Source organism: Prionailurus viverrinus, chromosome A2 (assembly GCF_022837055.1).
Source record: "Prionailurus viverrinus isolate Anna chromosome A2, UM_Priviv_1.0, whole genome shotgun sequence".
Classification (NCBI taxonomy): domain Eukaryota; kingdom Metazoa; phylum Chordata; class Mammalia; order Carnivora; family Felidae; genus Prionailurus; species Prionailurus viverrinus.
Window position 1 is genome coordinate 57,395,800 of NC_062562.1, and position 18,432 is coordinate 57,414,231.

General features: G+C 46.4%; 1 protein-coding gene and 1 pseudogene across 1 annotated transcript in view; one reads left to right on the plus strand and one right to left on the minus strand.

Moving 5' to 3' along the window:
* The window catches only part of RUVBL1 (RuvB like AAA ATPase 1), a 44,255-nt gene that overhangs the window by 19,921 nt on the left and 5,902 nt on the right, over positions 1–18,432 (plus strand). Inside the window, exons 4-8 of the mRNA XM_047841969.1 lie at positions 1,404–1,555; positions 5,335–5,424; positions 6,216–6,365; positions 8,085–8,148; positions 9,583–9,781. Of these exons, the coding sequence (XP_047697925.1) occupies positions 1,404–1,555; positions 5,335–5,424; positions 6,216–6,365; positions 8,085–8,148; positions 9,583–9,781 (655 nt within the window). The remainder of the gene's footprint in view (positions 1–1,403; positions 1,556–5,334; positions 5,425–6,215; positions 6,366–8,084; positions 8,149–9,582; positions 9,782–18,432) is intronic.
* LOC125161102 (U6 snRNA-associated Sm-like protein LSm3) lies at positions 15,860–18,406 on the minus strand (annotated as a pseudogene).

An 18,432-nucleotide genomic window follows, 5' to 3' on the forward strand; every position in this document is an offset into this window, starting at 1 on the left:
CTCATGTACCCTACACCCAGATCAAAAGACCAGTACTAGAACTCCAAAAGCTCCTTGTGCCCCCTCCAGTCACTCTTCCCTGCAGGGACATGCCTGTGTTGACTTTGGAGGCAAAAAACCTTTGATCCAGATGAGGCCTGGGTTTCAGGGTTGGGGGTGTCATGGTGGACCTGGGCTATTGCATCACATGGCAACTTCCTTAGAGATCTTGGGCATTACGGAGAATATGCAGAAATATCTGTAGACAGATTTCTTAGGTATCGGATGGTCTGCCTGATGGCACTCCCTTTCCCCTTGAGTATCTTCCTGCATTCATCCATTTTTGTGTGTGGCTATTGACTGTCTAGCAGAGGGGGAGTCAGGTCTCCAGAGTCCCTGCAATCCCATGTGTGAGTGCTGGGTGGGAGGCACAGGTTGCCATGGGAGTCATTGGAGGGTAAAGAAGAAGGGTGTGTCAGGCAAGCTTTCTAGAAGGAGTAAGTATTTCAGCTGGGGAGTTGGCAAAGCCAGAAAGGAGGGAAGAGTACTTTAGGCAGCAAAAACATTATATAAAAAGGCACTGAGACCATGTTGTAAAAATTAATTTGGTAACAATTCTTTGTTTGCCAACAACATTTATTGACTAGCTTATGTGGTTGATGTTTCGAACAAGGAGAGACATTTGCCTTCACTTATAATATTCTAATCTGAAAACTGAATGCTTTATTATAGGGTGAGGGGGGGTCGTTTTGGGGTTGTGGCCTTGGAAAACTTCTAGAACAACCCACTGCAAATGCTGAATGACAACTGGGTATTTCTTCTTGGGGTGTGCACTAAGGGTCAGTCAGAGGCCCAGAACATTTGGCAGGTCACATATCACTTGCTGTTGGCACGGACCTCTAATTAACATAGCATACCTAGCTCAGGTCTGTTGGTGACACAAGGGATGTAAGGAGTTATTCCATTGGTTCTGAAATTTTTTTTCAAGAATCAAAAACACAAGAAACAAGGGTATATGTAGTTGCTGCTCTAGTGGAGTAGAATGCTTGGGGTTCAGAAATTGGATTAGAGGTTAAAGCTCAATTTCACCCCCTTGGGGGTGGAACAGATGGCGGATACAACTTTGAGAATTGTAGCTTGTCTAATTAATTCTAGATTTGAACCGAGGAAGTCCCTTTGAAAAGTTGAAATAAAATTGTCTGCGTTCTGACTAGCTCCTCCAGTTTACAGTTACAGTATTTTCCTATCCAGTACTTTTCTACCCTTGGATGTACATTATTAGTAAGGGTGACTTGTCAGTCGTTGTGACATGGAAGGTTTGTGGCTAAAAAGGCTATTAAGGACTTACGTAAGAGAGAGAGGGAATACGAATCTGTGAGAGAGAGTTCTGCTTCTTACTGGAGCTCACCTGCCGTCTCTTCCAGGGCTGCGGATAAAGGAGACCAAAGAAGTTTATGAAGGCGAAGTCACAGAGCTGACTCCGTGTGAGACAGAGAACCCCATGGGGGGATACGGGAAGACCATTAGCCATGTGATCATAGGACTAAAAACGGCCAAAGGAACCAAACAGCTGAAAGTGAGTATGTGTTTGTCCTGTTTTCTCTTGCCTCAGAATCTCTCCGCACTGCATGGCCTTGGGCAAGTGGCATAACCGCTCAGTGTCCCATTTTGCTCTGTGCGCTGTGGGTGATGATACGTCACAGGGCCGTTTGAGGATGTTTCGTGTACGGAGCAGTACCTAGAATAGGGCAAGTACACAGGGAGACTCAATAAAGATAGCTCTTGCTTTTCTCATTCACTCCTGTGAAACTGTGCATTAAGACATGAGCTGCGTGCCTGCCATCGTGTATCCTGTATTGTGACCGTGTGTCAAAGGTCACGGGCCTGTCTCTGAACCTGTGGATTAATTTTTCAGATATCAGTGCCCATGCTTCGAGAAAGAAGCAGCGGTGACTAATCTGGTAAGAGTCGTGTAGGATGACGAATGGACGTCTCAAGGGGCCAAACACAGAATCCTGACTGCCAATTCCTTTTAGGAGTCAGGGCCCCGAAACCTATAGTAGCTTTAGCGGTTGGTTCTGCTCAGGCTACAGCTTTGTGGAGAAACCATAGTGGTGGCAGTGTGGGGCCCTCGATTATGCTCCTCAGACATTTGTCTGTCAACCTTGAGGATGCGGGTGGCAGGGGCACCTGGGGGAAGAGTGTGGTTTGGAGGCAGACAAAGTCTGAAAGAAAGACCAGCCTCTGCTGCTGACAGCGGTGTGGCTTTTGGCAAGTTACTTAATCTCTGAGCAGTAGTTTCTTTGTCTGTTAAATGGGGATAATGGTTGCCTATCTCATGGAGTTCTTAGAAGGATATAAAAGTTGTAGCTTTGGGTGTAGCCCCAGTTACCTAGGAAGTGGTAGCTGTTGATGTTACTGTGAGAGCCTTCAGTTAGAGAAATGGGACGATTGGGATTGTAGGTATTGTCTTATTGCTATTTATAATAAACAGTATTATAATAGTTATAAAAGCATTATAGCTCTTACTTACTGGATGTGGCAGGCCCCGGCTAAGTGCTTTAACAAATACTTCATTTGTTGTTATTTATAGCTTTCTACATGTGTATGTGCCACGTGTATAGTTTCCCTCATGTTACAGATAAGGGAACTGAGCCTGCATAAAGAGGTTAATAAGCAGGTGTCCTAGGGTCCTACAGCCTGTTAACAGGGAGAGCAGACTCTGCATCCCAACTGTTATGTTGTCCCTCCAACTTGCTGTGTGACCTTCAGGAGTCAGTTGAGCTCTCTGGGCCTCTGGGTGCCCATCTGTGAACTGTGGTAGGTTGACCATATAATGTCTCCATCTTCGTTCTCTTCTGCGATTTTATGGTTCTTTGATCCTGTAAGGTGGTTTCTTGGTCACTGCTTTATGGAGATCATAAAAATGTCACTTCTTCAGAGGGTCATTTTTCTTTTTCCTAACAGGGTTTCCATCTCAGGAAGTTGCCTCTGCAAATATCTCTTTTAAACCTCCCCCTCATCTCTCCCATTCTGTATTAATTAGATTTCTTAGTAGGATCTGCCGCCTTTCCAGTAATTACATCTTCAGTCAATTCATTTGGGAAATTAACCGATATTAAAGTGCTTGAGGCAAAAAAAAAAAAAAAAAAAGGACCCCTCCCCATTGTAGGATAGCTGAAGTCAGGCCTGCTGTTTACATTCCTGCCCTCCATCAGGCCACTTTGCACAGTTTCTTCAAGAAAATAACAGAAGCAGGGCACTTGGGTGGCTCAGTCAGTTAAGCATCCAACTCTTTTGTTTCAGCTCAGGTCATGATCTCGCAGTTTGTGAGTTTGAGTCCCACGTCGGGCTCTGCGCTGACAGCAGGGATCCTGCTTGAGAGTCTCTATTTCCCTCTCTCCCTGCCCCTCCGCCACTCATGCTGTCTCTGTCTCTCTCCAAATAAACAAATAAAGCTTAAAAAAAAAAAAGAAAATAACATGAGAAAGAAAATAAATTTTTCTTCTTCCCAGATGAGTACTTCTAGGTCCTTTGAGCATATGTACAAAATACTTGGACAAACAGAGCTCAAATAGTTGGTGTAGGGGGGCGCCTGGGAGGCGCAGTTGGTTAAGCATCTGACTTCAGCTCAAGTCATGATCTTGCAGTTCATGAGTTCAAGCCCCGCATCAGATTCTATGCTCACAGCTCAGAGCCTGGAGCCTGCTTTGGATTCTGTGTCTCCCTCTTGCTCTGTCCCTCTCCTGCTTGTGCTCTGTCTGTCTCAAAAATAAATAAAGATTTAAAAAATTAAGAATAAAAAAGAGAAATAGTTGGTAGAGGTATTGATTTGTGAAGGAGAATACCGTATTTGCCATCGTACCTGCCTCGTGCCAGGCCTGTGTCATAAGCTCTGCTCCTTGTGCTCTAGGAGGTTACCAGGCCTCACCACGCCAGTGACACAAAGCCCCGAGTTTGTTCCTGTGGTTACTGTCTCTAACAGCTTTATTGAGATTTAATTTTAAATAAAATTCACCCATTTTAAGTGTACAACTCTAGGAATTTTAATCTACTTACAGTGGTACAACCATCACCACTGTCCAATTTTAGAACATTTTCAGCACCCCACAAGAAACCTCATGCCCATTGACAATAGTGCCCATTCCCACCCACACCTCCTGGCAACCACTAATTCATTTTCTGTTTCTGTGTATTTGTCCTTTCTGAACATTTCATGTAAATGGAGTCATACAAGCATGTGTTCTTTTGTGTCTGGGTTCTTTCACGGAGTCCTAGATTTTTACTCTTTAATTTTGAGACAAAGTTTTTTTCGCATTATAAAATATAAAGTTTAACTGAGAAACAGGTGTCCTTGAAGTTTAACAGAGAGAAACTTCCTTTTTTTTTTTTTAGTTTATTTATTTTGTGAGAGAGAGAGAGAGAGAGAGAGAGCACACATGAGCAGGGAGGGGCACGCAGAGAGGGAGAGAGAGAATCCCGAGCAGGCTCCATGCTCAGCACGACGCGGGGCTCAATCCCACAACTCTGGGATCATGACCTGGGCCGAAATCAAGTCAGACAGACGTTTCACCAACCAGGTGCCCCAAGAAACTTATGTTTAAATCCTGACTGCTGACAAAAGATGCTGTCCTAGAATATTAACATCAAAGGTAGCCTGAATCTGGATGATCCGGAGAAAAGCAGCAGTCTGCAAAATACACTCCTCTCCTTTTCTGGAGATTTAAGCAGGCAGGTCCGAGAACAGACATGGATTTGAATTAAAAGGCCTGGGAAAGATCCTGGTTTGTGTTTCCCTTTGGATATTTACACCTGGGTGCTGCTGTGTAGATGAGGAAACTGAGGCTCAGAGAGCCTTGTCTAAAATCATGACCACAAAGTGCCAGCCGTAAAGAGCAAGCAGGTTCCAGCAGGTGCTTCACTTGCAGGAAGTTCCACCCCCACCTGAGGTGAGGAGGAGAAGAATTGAAGCAGGGAGAGCAACCCCAAAAGGGGGCGTTAGGGCCTGTGGTCCCCTGGACAGCGTAGACCTCACCTAAAAGCAGTCAGAGCCATATTTGCCATTTTGCGACCTCAGGAGTAAAAGGAAGGAGAATTCTAGATCTCCCCTTGTGTTCTCCTTGGGTGCCCTCACTCTCCTGCTATCTCTAGGACACACATCCCCAAAGCCAGTGTTCTCCTATATCCACTCACACACACACGCACACACACACACGCACACAAATATACTTTCTCCATATAGTCATGAGGTAGCTACAAGCCTCTTGTGGAAAGGTACCTTACGGTGAGTTGGAAATAAATATTGTATTACAGTTCTCTGAGCCCCATGTTTTTGGGTTTTTTCTTTTTTTAAAGCTGGATCCCAGCATTTTTGAAAGTTTGCAGAAAGAGCGAGTAGAAGCTGGAGATGTGATCTACATCGAAGCCAACAGTGGGGCTGTGAAGGTGATGCTATGACTGGTTTGCGCGAGGAGGCCTGGGTTACAAGGGGGTTGTTTTCTTCAGGGGGTGCGGGGTGCGGGAGGGGGCTGGCATCTGGCACGATGCTGATGGAAGGTCAGCAGTTGCCCCTTTAGGTTTAATAAAGTTTGCTTTCCCTTTATCTTCCTGCTTTAACCTTCTCATGATTAAAACAGACAGTCTGTTCGAAAAATACTAAAACCTGCGTAGAGGGGGAGTACAGGGTGAGAAAGCAAAACAACTGTAGTCATTTTCAAATTGAAATGTGCAGCGTATTTAATCTTCCTTTTATCTCTTTGGTATTTTCTTCCCAAGATATATGCATGTGGAAGGGGATGCTGCATTAGTTGGCATTCTTTTTATATCTGATTTTCAGTGTCCTGTACAGTGTTCCTCACTGTTTAATGGATGAGCATAATACTTCATATCATACGATAAATCACCCACCTACAAAAGAGTCTGAACAGCTCCCTCCGTCTCCAGTTAATCTACTGGATTTGCCCTTTATCAGGAATTGCATACAGTTAAAAGAAAGAGAGGGGGGAAAGATTCTTGGAGAAAGTATCAGGTGTTTTTCAACTGGGTTTTTGGAGCCCAGTGATGAGCAGATAGCTTCCTTCTCTTGGCAGCAGGGGAGTGGGGCATATTTGGAGTTTGTCAAGTAGGCTGTCAGGCCTGCGGTTGGGAACTGAGACTTTTATCTCACTTAGCACTGTGCCATTTGGGGACTTGGCAGTGAAAACTCACCAGGCACTCGGGTTTCTCTCTTTTTGCAGAGGCAGGGCAGGTGTGATACCTACGCCACAGAATTCGACCTTGAAGCTGAAGAGTATGTCCCCTTGCCAAAGGGGGATGTGCACAAGAAGAAAGAAATCATCCAGGATGTGACCTTGCATGACTTGGATGTGGCCAATGCACGGCCCCAGGTGCTGCCTCGATGCCGGCGTGACCTGGCACACGAGCCCTTTTGTGTGTGCACGGAAGCCCTGGGAAGCCCTGGGAATGAATTGTCAGACTCTTGCTGCCCGTTTCTTAGGGCAGACGGTCCTTTTCTATCTGTGATGTTCAGCAATTAACATCGACATGAGCTACGAGCGACTCCTTTGTTCCAATTCAAATGCTCTAGTCACAGATGATTTCGTGTGTATTGTTTCTTATCCCAGCCAAGCCTCTGGCCCTGAGCTAGCCAGCTTCTTCTGTGGCTTCTCTCCAGCATCGGGCTCACGCTCATGCCTGGGATTCTCTGGGTGTTAACGGTGGAGGGCAGGAGTGTTCTTTGAGACCTTTGCAGGATTTCAGAAAGCCCGACAAAGCTGTGTCTTCCCCCCTGCTTAGCAGAATCTTCAGTGTTTCCGCTTTGAGCAGGAATTGTGTCTGCTCCTCATGCCGACAAGATGGATACTTACGCCTTGACTGATAAACGTGGGGGAAATATAGTATGACTTTTTGACATCTCTGGGAAATGTGTGATTTTAAAACCCCACCCCTTCCCTGCTGCTGGTCTTTCAGTTCGATTTCCTCTTGATCTTAAGAGAGTCCACCTCCTCACCAGCAGGGAATAGACTTTCTAACTTGAAATTTGACCCTTGGTGTTTTGCCCCTTGGAGCCTTGGCCAAGAGATTGGTGAAGAATTGTCTCGGACCTCCAGGTCCCTCAGTGTTAGAATGGCTGTCCCCAAACCAGCCTCCTGGGAGTGTTTGCCTTAGAGTGTTTGGCCAAGAGTTGGGAGTCAGGGATTGTATCACTCCGACACTAATGAGCTCAGCCAGTTAGTCCCTCTGTGTCCCCGGGTTTTCCGTGATTTAGGGTTATCTGGTTTTGAGTTCCCTCCTCTGTGAAGAAGGCATTATAGTTCTTGTCCTGCAGGATCAAGTGTTGTAGGTTCTCAGGAAACATTTGCTACATTTTACAGCTGAACATTTAGCGAGCACCTCTGTGTCGCAGGGCGTGGCAACAATGGGATCTCTTCATCCCGTGCAGGTGACAAAACAGCACCTCTTGCTGATGGCACTGGGAGGGGCTGGGGGGACGGTCAGCAGTGGGCAGGTGGTGAGCAGCTCCAGACCAGGACTACGTTAAGGTGACTGTGTAGTCGAGTCTAGTAAGGAGACACAGGAACGTAGATAAGTATGTCCTAACGCTTCCTTCCACAATCCCTGTGTCCCCAAGGGAACCAGAGCATCAGCAGAGGGCAGGGGCCTTTGACCTGAACTTTACGGGTAACTGGCACTTCCCAGAAAAGAGATGGTGCTTCCTGGCAGGTGAACTAGAGTATGCCAAAGCACGGAAAGAACGTGGGTGTTCAGAGGAGGGTACAGTCCTGTGTGGCTAATCAGGGAGTGCTGATTGGAAAGGAAATGGCTGGAGAGGGAGACTAGGCCGGGCCCCACAGAGCTGGTACTTCCCACGAAGGGTTTTGCTCCTTCTTGCAGGCCGAGGGGAGCCTCTTAAAAATCCCTCTGCTTGGACGCTCCTCACGCTTTCCGTTGTGGGGGAGGGGTGGGAGAAGCGGTCTGGCTTCTCCACGCCTCAGGACCCTGTGTCCAGTTGACAGTGGTAACTGGTGTGATGGAGGTGGTGACGATGAGACTTCTGCAGGTGCCTTAGAGAGCGGGACTGACTGTGTAAATCTTCTGTTTTGCAGGGCGGACAAGACATCCTGTCTATGATGGGCCAGTTAATGAAGCCAAAGAAGACCGAAATCACAGGTAAGAGAAATAGTAAGGCCTGTGAGCAAGATGCTGAGCTGTAGGGCCCTGGATTCTGGCATAGCGTGAGAGGCTTTTCGAGTGAATCCCTGAACCTGAGGAAATGCCTTGGGACAGGTTCTTTCTTCCTCTTCATTCAGAGCCTGACCAGCCCGTGGCTGCTTTAGACAGTTGTAAATAAAGCACACTGTGTGCTGTCTGGCCCCAAGTGCTAGCACGGCCTCCTGGATGCACTTAGTATCCTTGCACTCGTCTGTGAGATGGGGGCTGTCACAATCTCCTGTCCCTTTGAGGTCCCAGAAACGTGGGTTGTATCGGGCCAGCCGTGCAGGACAGCTCCTGCCGGAGCACCCCGAGCACGGCAAGCCCTGCCGCCTTAGTTCCCTGCAGCCACCCCACAGCTCCCAGCCTGCCCCGCTCAGCCTCCTGGGCCCTTCCCAGAGTTTGGCAGGGATGTCGCTGCTCCCTTGTGGACCTTGGGTGTCCTCTCTTCTCACCCTGGTGAGGACCCTGCCTCTCCTTCTCACTTGGTACGTCCCTCTTTTTTCTAATTACCACCTATGGCTCTGTCACCTTGAAAGGTTTTCTGTTTCACGTTAGCCCATGGAATGATCTGAGACCTTTCTATTAGAGTTGCCAAGACCAGTGTCTGTGCTGTAATCATTTTCACCATGCCTCCTCTTCTGACCAGCCCTGCCTCAAGGCTCTGGTGGCAGATGTGGCATCTGATCTTCCTTTTCTGTGTTTGTGAGCTGCTCCCTCCTGATGCTAGTGCAGGGGCTGGGCAGGAGAATGAGAACCGTGACCTTAGATGGTCCTCTTTGACGCTGAGAGCCCCGCCCCTCTAGATCTCTGAAGTGGGACCTTTCCTCAGAGCCTGCAATTCTCCCAGATTTCCTGCCAGAGAGGCTTGTGAGAGGCCTGTTCACGCACCCTGTTCCTTCGCCTAGGCACTTGATTGAAAGTTAATTAACCTAAGCTTTGTCTACAGGGCCAAAAGAAAGGGTCATTTCCCGAGTGCAGAATGGAAAAATTTGCATATGAAAACTCACTTCATGCAGGGCTCCCCAACTCTGGGATGTGGCAGGGCACTAGGTGGGTGGATGTGAGCAATAAGGCAAAAGGTGAGAAGTGCGACTGGGGGGAGATGTGTGCCCTTGTGAAGACATGCAAAACTCAAAGCCATTTACAGACTTAACAGGACATGTTGGCAGGGGAAGCTGCCAGTTCTGTGACTTCTACGTGGTGATTATCCCTATTTTCAGATGATGGCACTGAAGCGGGGATGTAACCTGACAAAGGTCACACAGCCAGCAGTAAAACTGGGCTCCACACTTGGGTTTGGGTCAAATTTGTGGCGGGGGGGGGGAATGAGGAGAAAAGGTGACCACTCCCGCCACCTGACCTTGCCTGTCTACTCCTGCTCTCTCCTAGACAAACTTCGAGGGGAGATTAACAAGGTGGTGAATAAGTACATCGATCAGGGCATTGCTGAGCTGGTTCCAGGTGTGCTCTTTGTTGATGAAGTCCACATGCTGGACATCGAGTGCTTCACCTACCTGCACCGGGCCCTGGAATCTTCTATCGCCCCCATCGTCATCTTTGCATCCAACCGAGGCAACTGTGTCATCAGGTAGGGTGGCTACCTGCCAGCCATGAGGCTTTTTCACCCTCCGTCTGGGTTCGTGTTTTCCTCTGGGATCACTTTAAACCCGTAATATCATGAGTGGGGATGGAGATGAAGGAGGTCACGTTCATTTCGAGAGAAACCTGTCAAAATGGCCTCTGCCTTCACAGGTAGTTCATGCATCAGCCTCATACCATCATGGCCATCAAAGGCAATAGTCACCCTGTTGCTGAATATGAGGGCCTCCCACATGGTCTCTGGGGCTATGGTGTGGTGTGATTTGGTCCTTCAGTTGGAGTGGGCAGAGATCAGGTCAGACAGGCTGGCCTCCAGTGGTCTTACATATGTTGACTTCTATCCTCATACTAGCTATGGGCAGTAAGTATTTTTGGCTTCATCTTTTAGATAAAGAAACAGAATGGCAGAATAACTTGCCCCTGGTCATAAAGATAGGCCGAGGATCCAGATCTTTCTGATAATGAAACCAGTATTTTCTCTCTATCCCAGATCTTCTTGGAGCCACACTGGCGCCTGCACCCACTCCCAACCCCTTTGGCCTGCTTTTGGGAAGGGGGTAGATGTTCAGGCCCGGAAGGCACATGCCCACATGGTGCTCCACCCTGCCAGGGCTGGGACCGGGGACTTTCTTGAGGTTCTTTTTCTCCTGATTACTCTGGAAGCTTATGAGCCCCTGAGAACAACACACTGTCTTCCTAGCTCTCAAGGGCCCTGGACTTGGTTGTTTTCTTGCTCTTTTGTTTGAATGTTGGGGCCTGGTCCCAGCAGTGCTGGGGCGTGAAGTAGGGTGGCAAGGAGCCCTTTTGAAGCCTGCAGCGAAGTCGTGTGGGTGAACAGAGCCCTGGAGGCTGCCAGCTCCTGGCAGCAGGGCTGGTAGGAAAGAGACCCTCAGGCCCATGACTGTCTCAGCACAGAGCTGGAGCCAAACCAAGTGAGGAACCCAAATTGCTGATTCACCTAGACTTGCCTCTGAGTGATGGCGGGTCAGATCCAGGCATTTAGCTCACTCTTGACGGAGAAGCTTTGTCTCCATTGAGATTGTTCAGAAGCTGTGCGGCTGGCTGTGGGGAAGCTCCCCTCTCAGGTGATCACTCTGGCTCCGAATTAGGATTTGTGAGTGTGATTCAAGTTCATGTAGCAGCAGCCTATAGTCCCTCTTTAAATCCCTGTAATGCTGTCTTGACAAGATTATCATCACAGGTGTTTTCTGCATCCTTGGGAAGAAGGCAGCTTGTTCCAGGGCTGGGCCAGCCATTGGTGAGAGCAGCTGGCTACCTGGGCAGCTTCTGGAAATGGGGATGTGGCCTGGTGCCCGGTGAGCCTGGCATCCCTTCTGCACAGACCCTGTAGGTTTGCCGGACTTTGCATGCTTTGGGGAGGCCTGGCTTCGGTCTGAAAGTTGGTGAAAGGCTCAGCCTGGAGTGATGGCTCCCCCTGCTGGGGACTGCTAACAAGCTCCTCTCCCTTACGGCTGAGCAGCCTGGCAGCTTCTGACAGGAGCAGAATCCCTTAGGACTCAGAGTACCTTCTCTCAGACCCAGCCCGTTCAGAAAAAGAGTGCACGGTGAGGCAGCTCTGATCTCAGAACATGCCCAATGGGCATGGAGCTCTGGTCCGCCTGAAACCTGGGATACTTGGCCTCAGCCCCTCCAGACTGATTTCATCAAGGGCTGCTAGAGGTTGTGGCTGCCTGCTGCCGCCAGACCGCAGTCACCCACCTGGGAAAAAGATGCTCGGGGTGTGAAGCTCTCTGCTGGGGCCACCAGAGTTGGGGTGTATGCTCTCAAAGCGGGTTGTGGTGCTAAGCCCTAGTAGGAATTTTGTTGTCGTGGTGTTGATAATAATAGTGTCAAATTAGCAACAATAAAAATAATAGCTAACGTGTATCGAGGAGTCCTTCTGTGCACCAAGCACAGAAGTTCACACCTCAACTTACTGAGGAAGGGACTGGTTCTCACCGTTCAAATGAGGACACTGAGGCTCCACCAGGATGGGGGACTTGGCTAAGGTCATACAGCACAGAAGGAAGGCTGGGATTTGAATCCAGTGTTGATTGAGTTTAAATGTGAAATGATGAAATTTCTGGAACGTTGGCACAGTGTTGGCAATATCTGACTTGCTTCCCAGCAGACTTTTTCCTAGAGGGGTGCTGTTGAGCCTCCTTGCCCTTGAGACCCTCTGTGACCTCCAGAGCTCGAAAGAAAAGGGAAGAGGAGGAAGCGCCCAGTAACTGAGGGCTTCCTCTGTGCCAGAAACTGTCCAAAGTACTTGACATGGGTCATCCCATGTAGTCTTGGGCATCTGACAATCCTGTGAGCAGGTGATGTTATTTCCAGGTGCACACGGGAGGTGACATGAGTGGGCCACAGGCCTGAGGGTCGGCTGGCTCCAGAGCTCCTGCTACCCCTGTTCTCCTGTGTTGCTTCTGGTCAGTGTGTGTGTGGGGGGTGGGGGGTGGGAGGGGTGGTAGGTTGAGCTGGTGCAACGAGCCTTGACCACCGCCAATGAGTGGCCCCCTCGTCCTCTAGGTCATGGCTCCCTGTGCACAGGGGAGGGGGAGCCATTCCTACAGCAGCATCTGACACTAGGTTTCTTCCTTGAGGCCTTAGGCTCCTCCTGGGAGGAGATGACACCCCTGGGTCCCCAAGGAGGTGCACCTGTACTGCTGTGCCTTAGCTCCACCCTCCCTTGCTTCCCTAAGAAGTCCCCTCTGTGCCAGGACCCTCAGCCATTAAAGGAGAGCCTGACCTTCATCCCAGCTCCCAAAACTTGGGAGGTCTTCTTTTCTTGTGGGGAAGAGCCCCCTGGGGCTAAGAAGTCTTCAGAGGAGTTTCTCTCCACTTTGTTGCACCAAAGAGCAAGACTTAGGAAACAGCGTGGTCTCCATTCTGTGTATTCCTGTGGCAGAAAATGGCAATTTAAAAAAAATGTTTATTTATTTCTGAGACCGAAAGAGACAGAGCATGAGTGGGGAGGGGCAGAGAGAGAGGGAGACACAGAATCAGAAGCAGGCTGCAGGCTCTGAGCCCGACGTGGGGCTCAAACTCACAAACCGTGAGATCATGACCTGAGTCGAAGTCGGTCGCTCAACCGACTGAGCCACCCAGGTGTCCTAAAATGGCAATTTTTTAAGAAAACAGCTTTATGGAGATAGAATTCACACACAACATAATTCACCTATCTAAAATGTACAATTCAGGGGTTTTTAGTATATTCACAAAGTCGTATAACCATCACCACTATCTGTCTTAGAGTATTTTCATCACCACAGCAAGCAGTCCTATGCCAATCAGCAGTTACCTGCCATGCCTCATCCCCCAACTTAGTTTTTCCCTCATCGCCCTTCCCCACAGCCCCTGGCAGCCATTCATCTACTTTCTGCCTCTGCATTTGCCTTCTCTAGACATTTCATATAAACTTCACCATACAATCTGTTTTCTTTTGTGCCTGGTTTCTTTGACTGGGCATAATGTTTACAAGGTTCATCCATGTTGTAACATGTGTCAGTGTTTTTTGGTCTTTAAGGCTGAATTGTATTCCATACTGTGGAATATTTAATAGCACATTCACCCATTCATTAGTTGATGGACATTGGGTTGGTTGTTGGGTTGTTTTTACTCATGGCTATTATGAATAATGCTGCCATGAACACTTGTGTACAACTTTTTATGCAGACTTAGGTTTTTATTCTCTTGGGTACCTACCTATGAGTGGAATTATTGGGTCAGATGGGAACTCTTTTTATTTTTTTTTAAGTTTATTTATTTTTGAGAGGAAGAGAGAGAGAGAGAGAGAGAGAGAGAGAGAGAGAGAGCGAGCAGGGGAGGGGCAGAGAGACAGGGAGAGAGAGAATCCCAAGCAGACCTTGCACTGTCAGCATGGAGCCTGACACAGGGTTTGAACTCCGGAACCGTGAGATCGTGACCAGAGCCGAAATCAAAGAGTCAGACACTTAACCAATTGAGCCACCCAGGCGCCCCCAGATGGGAACTCTTTTTAACCTTTCGCGGAACTGCCAGACTGTTTCCACAGTGGCTACACCATTCACCACTACACAGCAGTGTCTGAGGGTTCCAGTTTCTCCACATCTTTGACAACACTTGTTACTGTCTGTCTTTTATTTTATAGCTTTCCAAGTGTGAAGTGGTGGCTTACTGTGGTTTTGATTTGCTTTTCCCTGGTGGCTACTGATGTTAAGCATCTTTTCATGTGCTTATTGGTCATTTGTACCTCTTCTTGGGAGAACTGTCTATTACTGTCCTTGCCGCTTATCTTATCCGGGTTATTTGTCTTTTTATTAGTGAGTTGTAAGATTTATGTGTTCTGCACACTAGACCCTTACCAGATGTATGATTTGCAAATATTTCCTCCCATCCTGTGGGTTGGTTTTTTTTTTTTTTTTTTTTTCAGTTTCTTGATGGTGTTTTTATGTTTTGATGCAATTCAGTTTTTCTGCTTTTTTTTTTTCATTGCTTGTGTTTTTAGTCTCATCTGTGAGAAACCATTGCCTAATTTAAGGTCACAAACATTTACATCTGTGATCTCTTCTAAGCATTCTATAGTTTTAGCTCTTAGGTTTAGGTTTATGATCATTTGTAGTGAATTTTGTGTTTGGTCAAGGAGGAGGCCTGTCCAGCTTCAGTCATTTGCATGTGGATGTCCATTTGTCCCAGGACCATTTATTGAAAAGACTTCTTTTTTCATTGAATTGTCTTGGCAGCCTCTTCAAAAACTCAAATGGTTTTCTTCGTAACACTGTTTCTGTGTCCACTGAGCCAGGGTTCAGTGTGCTTATGGGGATTACCCTTCACATTACCAGAGAGGTGTCCTTCACTGCACTTCCTGTCATCAGAAAAGCTTTGTGTTATCTGTGTCCCCGCAGTTACAGGGTTATATAAAGAAGCAGTCAGGCAGTGGTTCTCAGCTGGGGACATTTTTACTTGTCACAACTCATGGTGCTACTGGCATCTAGTAGGTAGAGGACAGGGATGCCACTGAAGATCCTGCAATGCACGGGATAGTCCCCTACAAAAAATTGATTTGATCCGAAATGTCAAAAGCGTCGCAGTGGAGGAGTTCTGAGTTGTAGTAAGAGGGAAGCATTCACAAATGAGTCAACCATTTATTTACACTTGTAGGTGTAGCTATAGGATAAATAGAAGTGCAGTTACCTTGTTCTTGCAGATACACCATATTGGATTTGAAGGAGAATTAGGCGTCTGGCGTCACAGCCCAAAATCGTGTGCCTGGAAGAGGCACAGCGTTAACACCATTTGAACAGTTGTCAAATGGCCTAATGGTGAAATCAATATCGGGCTGGGGCCAAAGCCAGAAATGAGCCTCTGGGTACAAGAATAAATCTGCAGTTTTAGCCAAATGTAGTTATTACAGCTTATTATTAGCAATTTCATAATCTAATAGTGCAATTATGGCAGCCTTGTCAAACGGTGATTGCTCTGCACGGAGAGCTCCTTCTGGGCTCACCACCTGGGCAGGAGCTGGTAAGTAGAGGCTTCCGTTCCTGGCCCACTTAGTGTGATGGACTCTTTTTGCAGAACAGAATTCCAGAAACCATTTTTCACTAATAAGTTTTCTAAAAGAAACTTTGTACCTAAGATTCGTAGCTTGGACAAATGTTTTGGCTTTAATTCCTAAAAATGCTTAGCAGTCTTTAAACAGACTTTTTTGTTTAAATTTTTAGTTTTGTGGACTCAAAACTATAAGAATTTTTTTTCCTTTTTTTTTTGCGTAAAAAACAATCAAATTAAATTTTAAAAAATAGAAATAATTTGAAAAAAAAAAAAACAAAAGAATGGTGCAGATCAACTGAAAAGAGTTCTATGTTTTGGTGAGCACATTTATTGGAAGGGTTGGAGAAAAATAAAAATGCCCTTTAGCTTGAGAATTTGTGGGTTCTCTGCAAATCGACTCCTTTCAGGAGTGGAGGAATCCTTGGTTTTTTCTTCATACCAAAATTTACGCAGTTTTCTCTTTTGAGTGTCTTCTGTAGTTAAGGAGGCACTCCTTCCTACAGACTCTCCTATGTCCCGCGGTCAGTTCTTTGTTTCAGCCAACTCTCAGTGGTTGGGCAACTACTACAACACCATCTTCCCGGACAAAGAGCATCGGAATATTCCGTTTCGCCGATTTATGTCTCTTTGCATGTGTCCTCATCAGTTTCTGTAGTAGTCGCCGTCTCTCCCACATCTCCTGATACCATATTTAAATGTTGAACATAAGCATATAATCTGCCTCAAAGCTCTCTGTCATTTCTCATCTTTGTGTAAGGTCACATGTCCAGGCTGAGCCTGCGGAGACCCAGGGGCTCTTCTGAGGTGCTGGGGATTTGCTGCTGGTCCACTTGTCCGCCGTGGGTCAAGTCCCTATGAGAATTCTTTTTTATTTTTTTTAAGTTTATTTATTTAGAGAGAGAGGCGAGTGAGGTGGGGGCGGGGCACAGAGAGAAAATCCCAAGCAGGCTCCATGCTGGCAGTGCAGAGCCTGATGCGAGGCTGGATCCCACAAACTGAGATCATGACCTGAGCCGAAATCAAGAGTCAGATGCTTAACGTACTTGAGCCGCCCAGGCACCCCCTCCACGAGAAATTCTTAGTGCACTGTTATAAATACTGTTCTTTTGAAGTTTAATTAGGGAGTACTTCATCTTTTCCTCTAACCATTTCTTCTTTATACTTTCTATGTTTGTTATTATATCTGAATGGAGAGTTATTTACCACAAGTGTTACAGAATTTGGGATATCTTAACATGGCAAAGTTGAGATCTTTTAAAGAGTTCCCGAGAATTCCCAAGAGAAATCCAAAGTAAGACTTAAAAAAACTGAACTTGTGGCCTAAACAGAATCAGATACTTCAAAATTAATTGTAGTTTTAATTTTGCATGTAAAGATTGCAAGCATACCAAATACTGAGATTTGAATCATGATAGAATTTACTCTTTATAATTCTTCCTTGTTACTTTGGAAATCTTTTTTTGGTGGAAAAGATTTGTTTTCTCTGAAGTTACCTTAATATTTATATTTGCTATTAGTTGACTTCCCTATTTATTTTGAAAGGTCTTAATTGTTTTTTAATATTAGATTTAACAATTATTCCTTAAGGATAGCATTTTGTTCTTTCTTTGAATTGTTTGTATTTGAGAAAATGTATATAATGGAATTTGCAATTTTAGTTACTTTTGAGTATACAGTTCAGTGGCACTAATTGCATTCACAGAGTCGTACAACCATCCCACCACCCATCTTGAAAACTTTCCCATGTCTCCAGACAGAAACTCTGTACCCATTAACCAGTGAGTCCCATCATCCCCTTCCCCGAGCCCTTGGTAACTTCTACTCTACTCTGTGTCTATGAATTTTCCTTTTCTAGGTATTTCCTACCAGTGAGGTCCTGCAGTATCTGCCCTCTTGTGACTAGCTTCTTTCACTTAGCATCCTGTTGTAGTGTGCATCAGAACATTTTATTCTTGCAATGATAAATATACATTTATACTTCGACTGACGACCTGATAGAATTTCAACACAAAGATTTCTTCACTAAAGTTGTATTTCTTGAATGTTCACTTATGTTTGAAACGGAATACTCTGATGTTAACAGCTAAATCCAGATGACCTTCCTTGTTCTTTGTTCTGTTGATGAGTTATGACCATGGACTCTGCAGCCTGGTGCAGGTTTAGGGACGCAGGAACAGCGCCGATGTAGACCTACGGCCGCTCTGACGCCAGTGGCTGCAGTGGGAGCCCGTGGCATGTCGGGCTTCCGGACCCTATGGCTGAGGCCAACCTCATTTGCGACCAGGTCTGCCGGGCACACGGCCTATCGGGCACCTGGAGTCTTGGGGCCTGGTGGGTCGGCAGGACTCCCCTCCTGGGCTGCTCCTCCCACGACTTGTTTAAGGACTCGAGAGAAAAGTAGGCACCAAGGACACAATTAGTTCCAAAAGGAAAGAAAATAATTAATGCACCTAAGGGAAGACGTTCAAGTGATTTGCTAGTAATCCAGGAACTGTAAGTTCAAACAAAGTGTCACCCTTCCTTTTTCTAAACCATGAAAGCAGCAAAATATTTAAGAATTAGACTACCCTGTGCTGGCTGCAGTGCAGTGAGATCGGATCACTCATGTAGCTGTGTAAATTAGGACATTCATTCCTTCAGACAGATATTCAGGGTCGTGTCAGGCACTCTGAGAGTGGCTGAGGAAATGTTCATGACTGTATGCATAAAATTATTTATCAGACATCATTATTAATAGCAATACTTGGAAACCAGCTAAATCCCCAACAGGTTGGGTTAAGTAAAATACTTGATAGGTTATTAAGACAGAAGCAGTGTGGGCAAAACCAAAACAAAAATCTACATACTTAGCGTAATTTATAAAGGCATGTATATGAAAATTTGGTAAATATCTATATGAATATTTTTAATAGGATTTTAGGTGTCTTTTTCTTCTCTTCCCCAAATATCCTATGATACTGATATTTGCTAAAATAACGAAGCTGTTTTTGACACCACCTGAATGTTAGTTAATTTATTCTGTGGTCGCGGCTCGGCCCAGGATGTGAATTGGCTGCTCTTTCATTGTGAGCACCTCAGCCATGTTTCCGGTGTCTAGTTTCTGGTCTC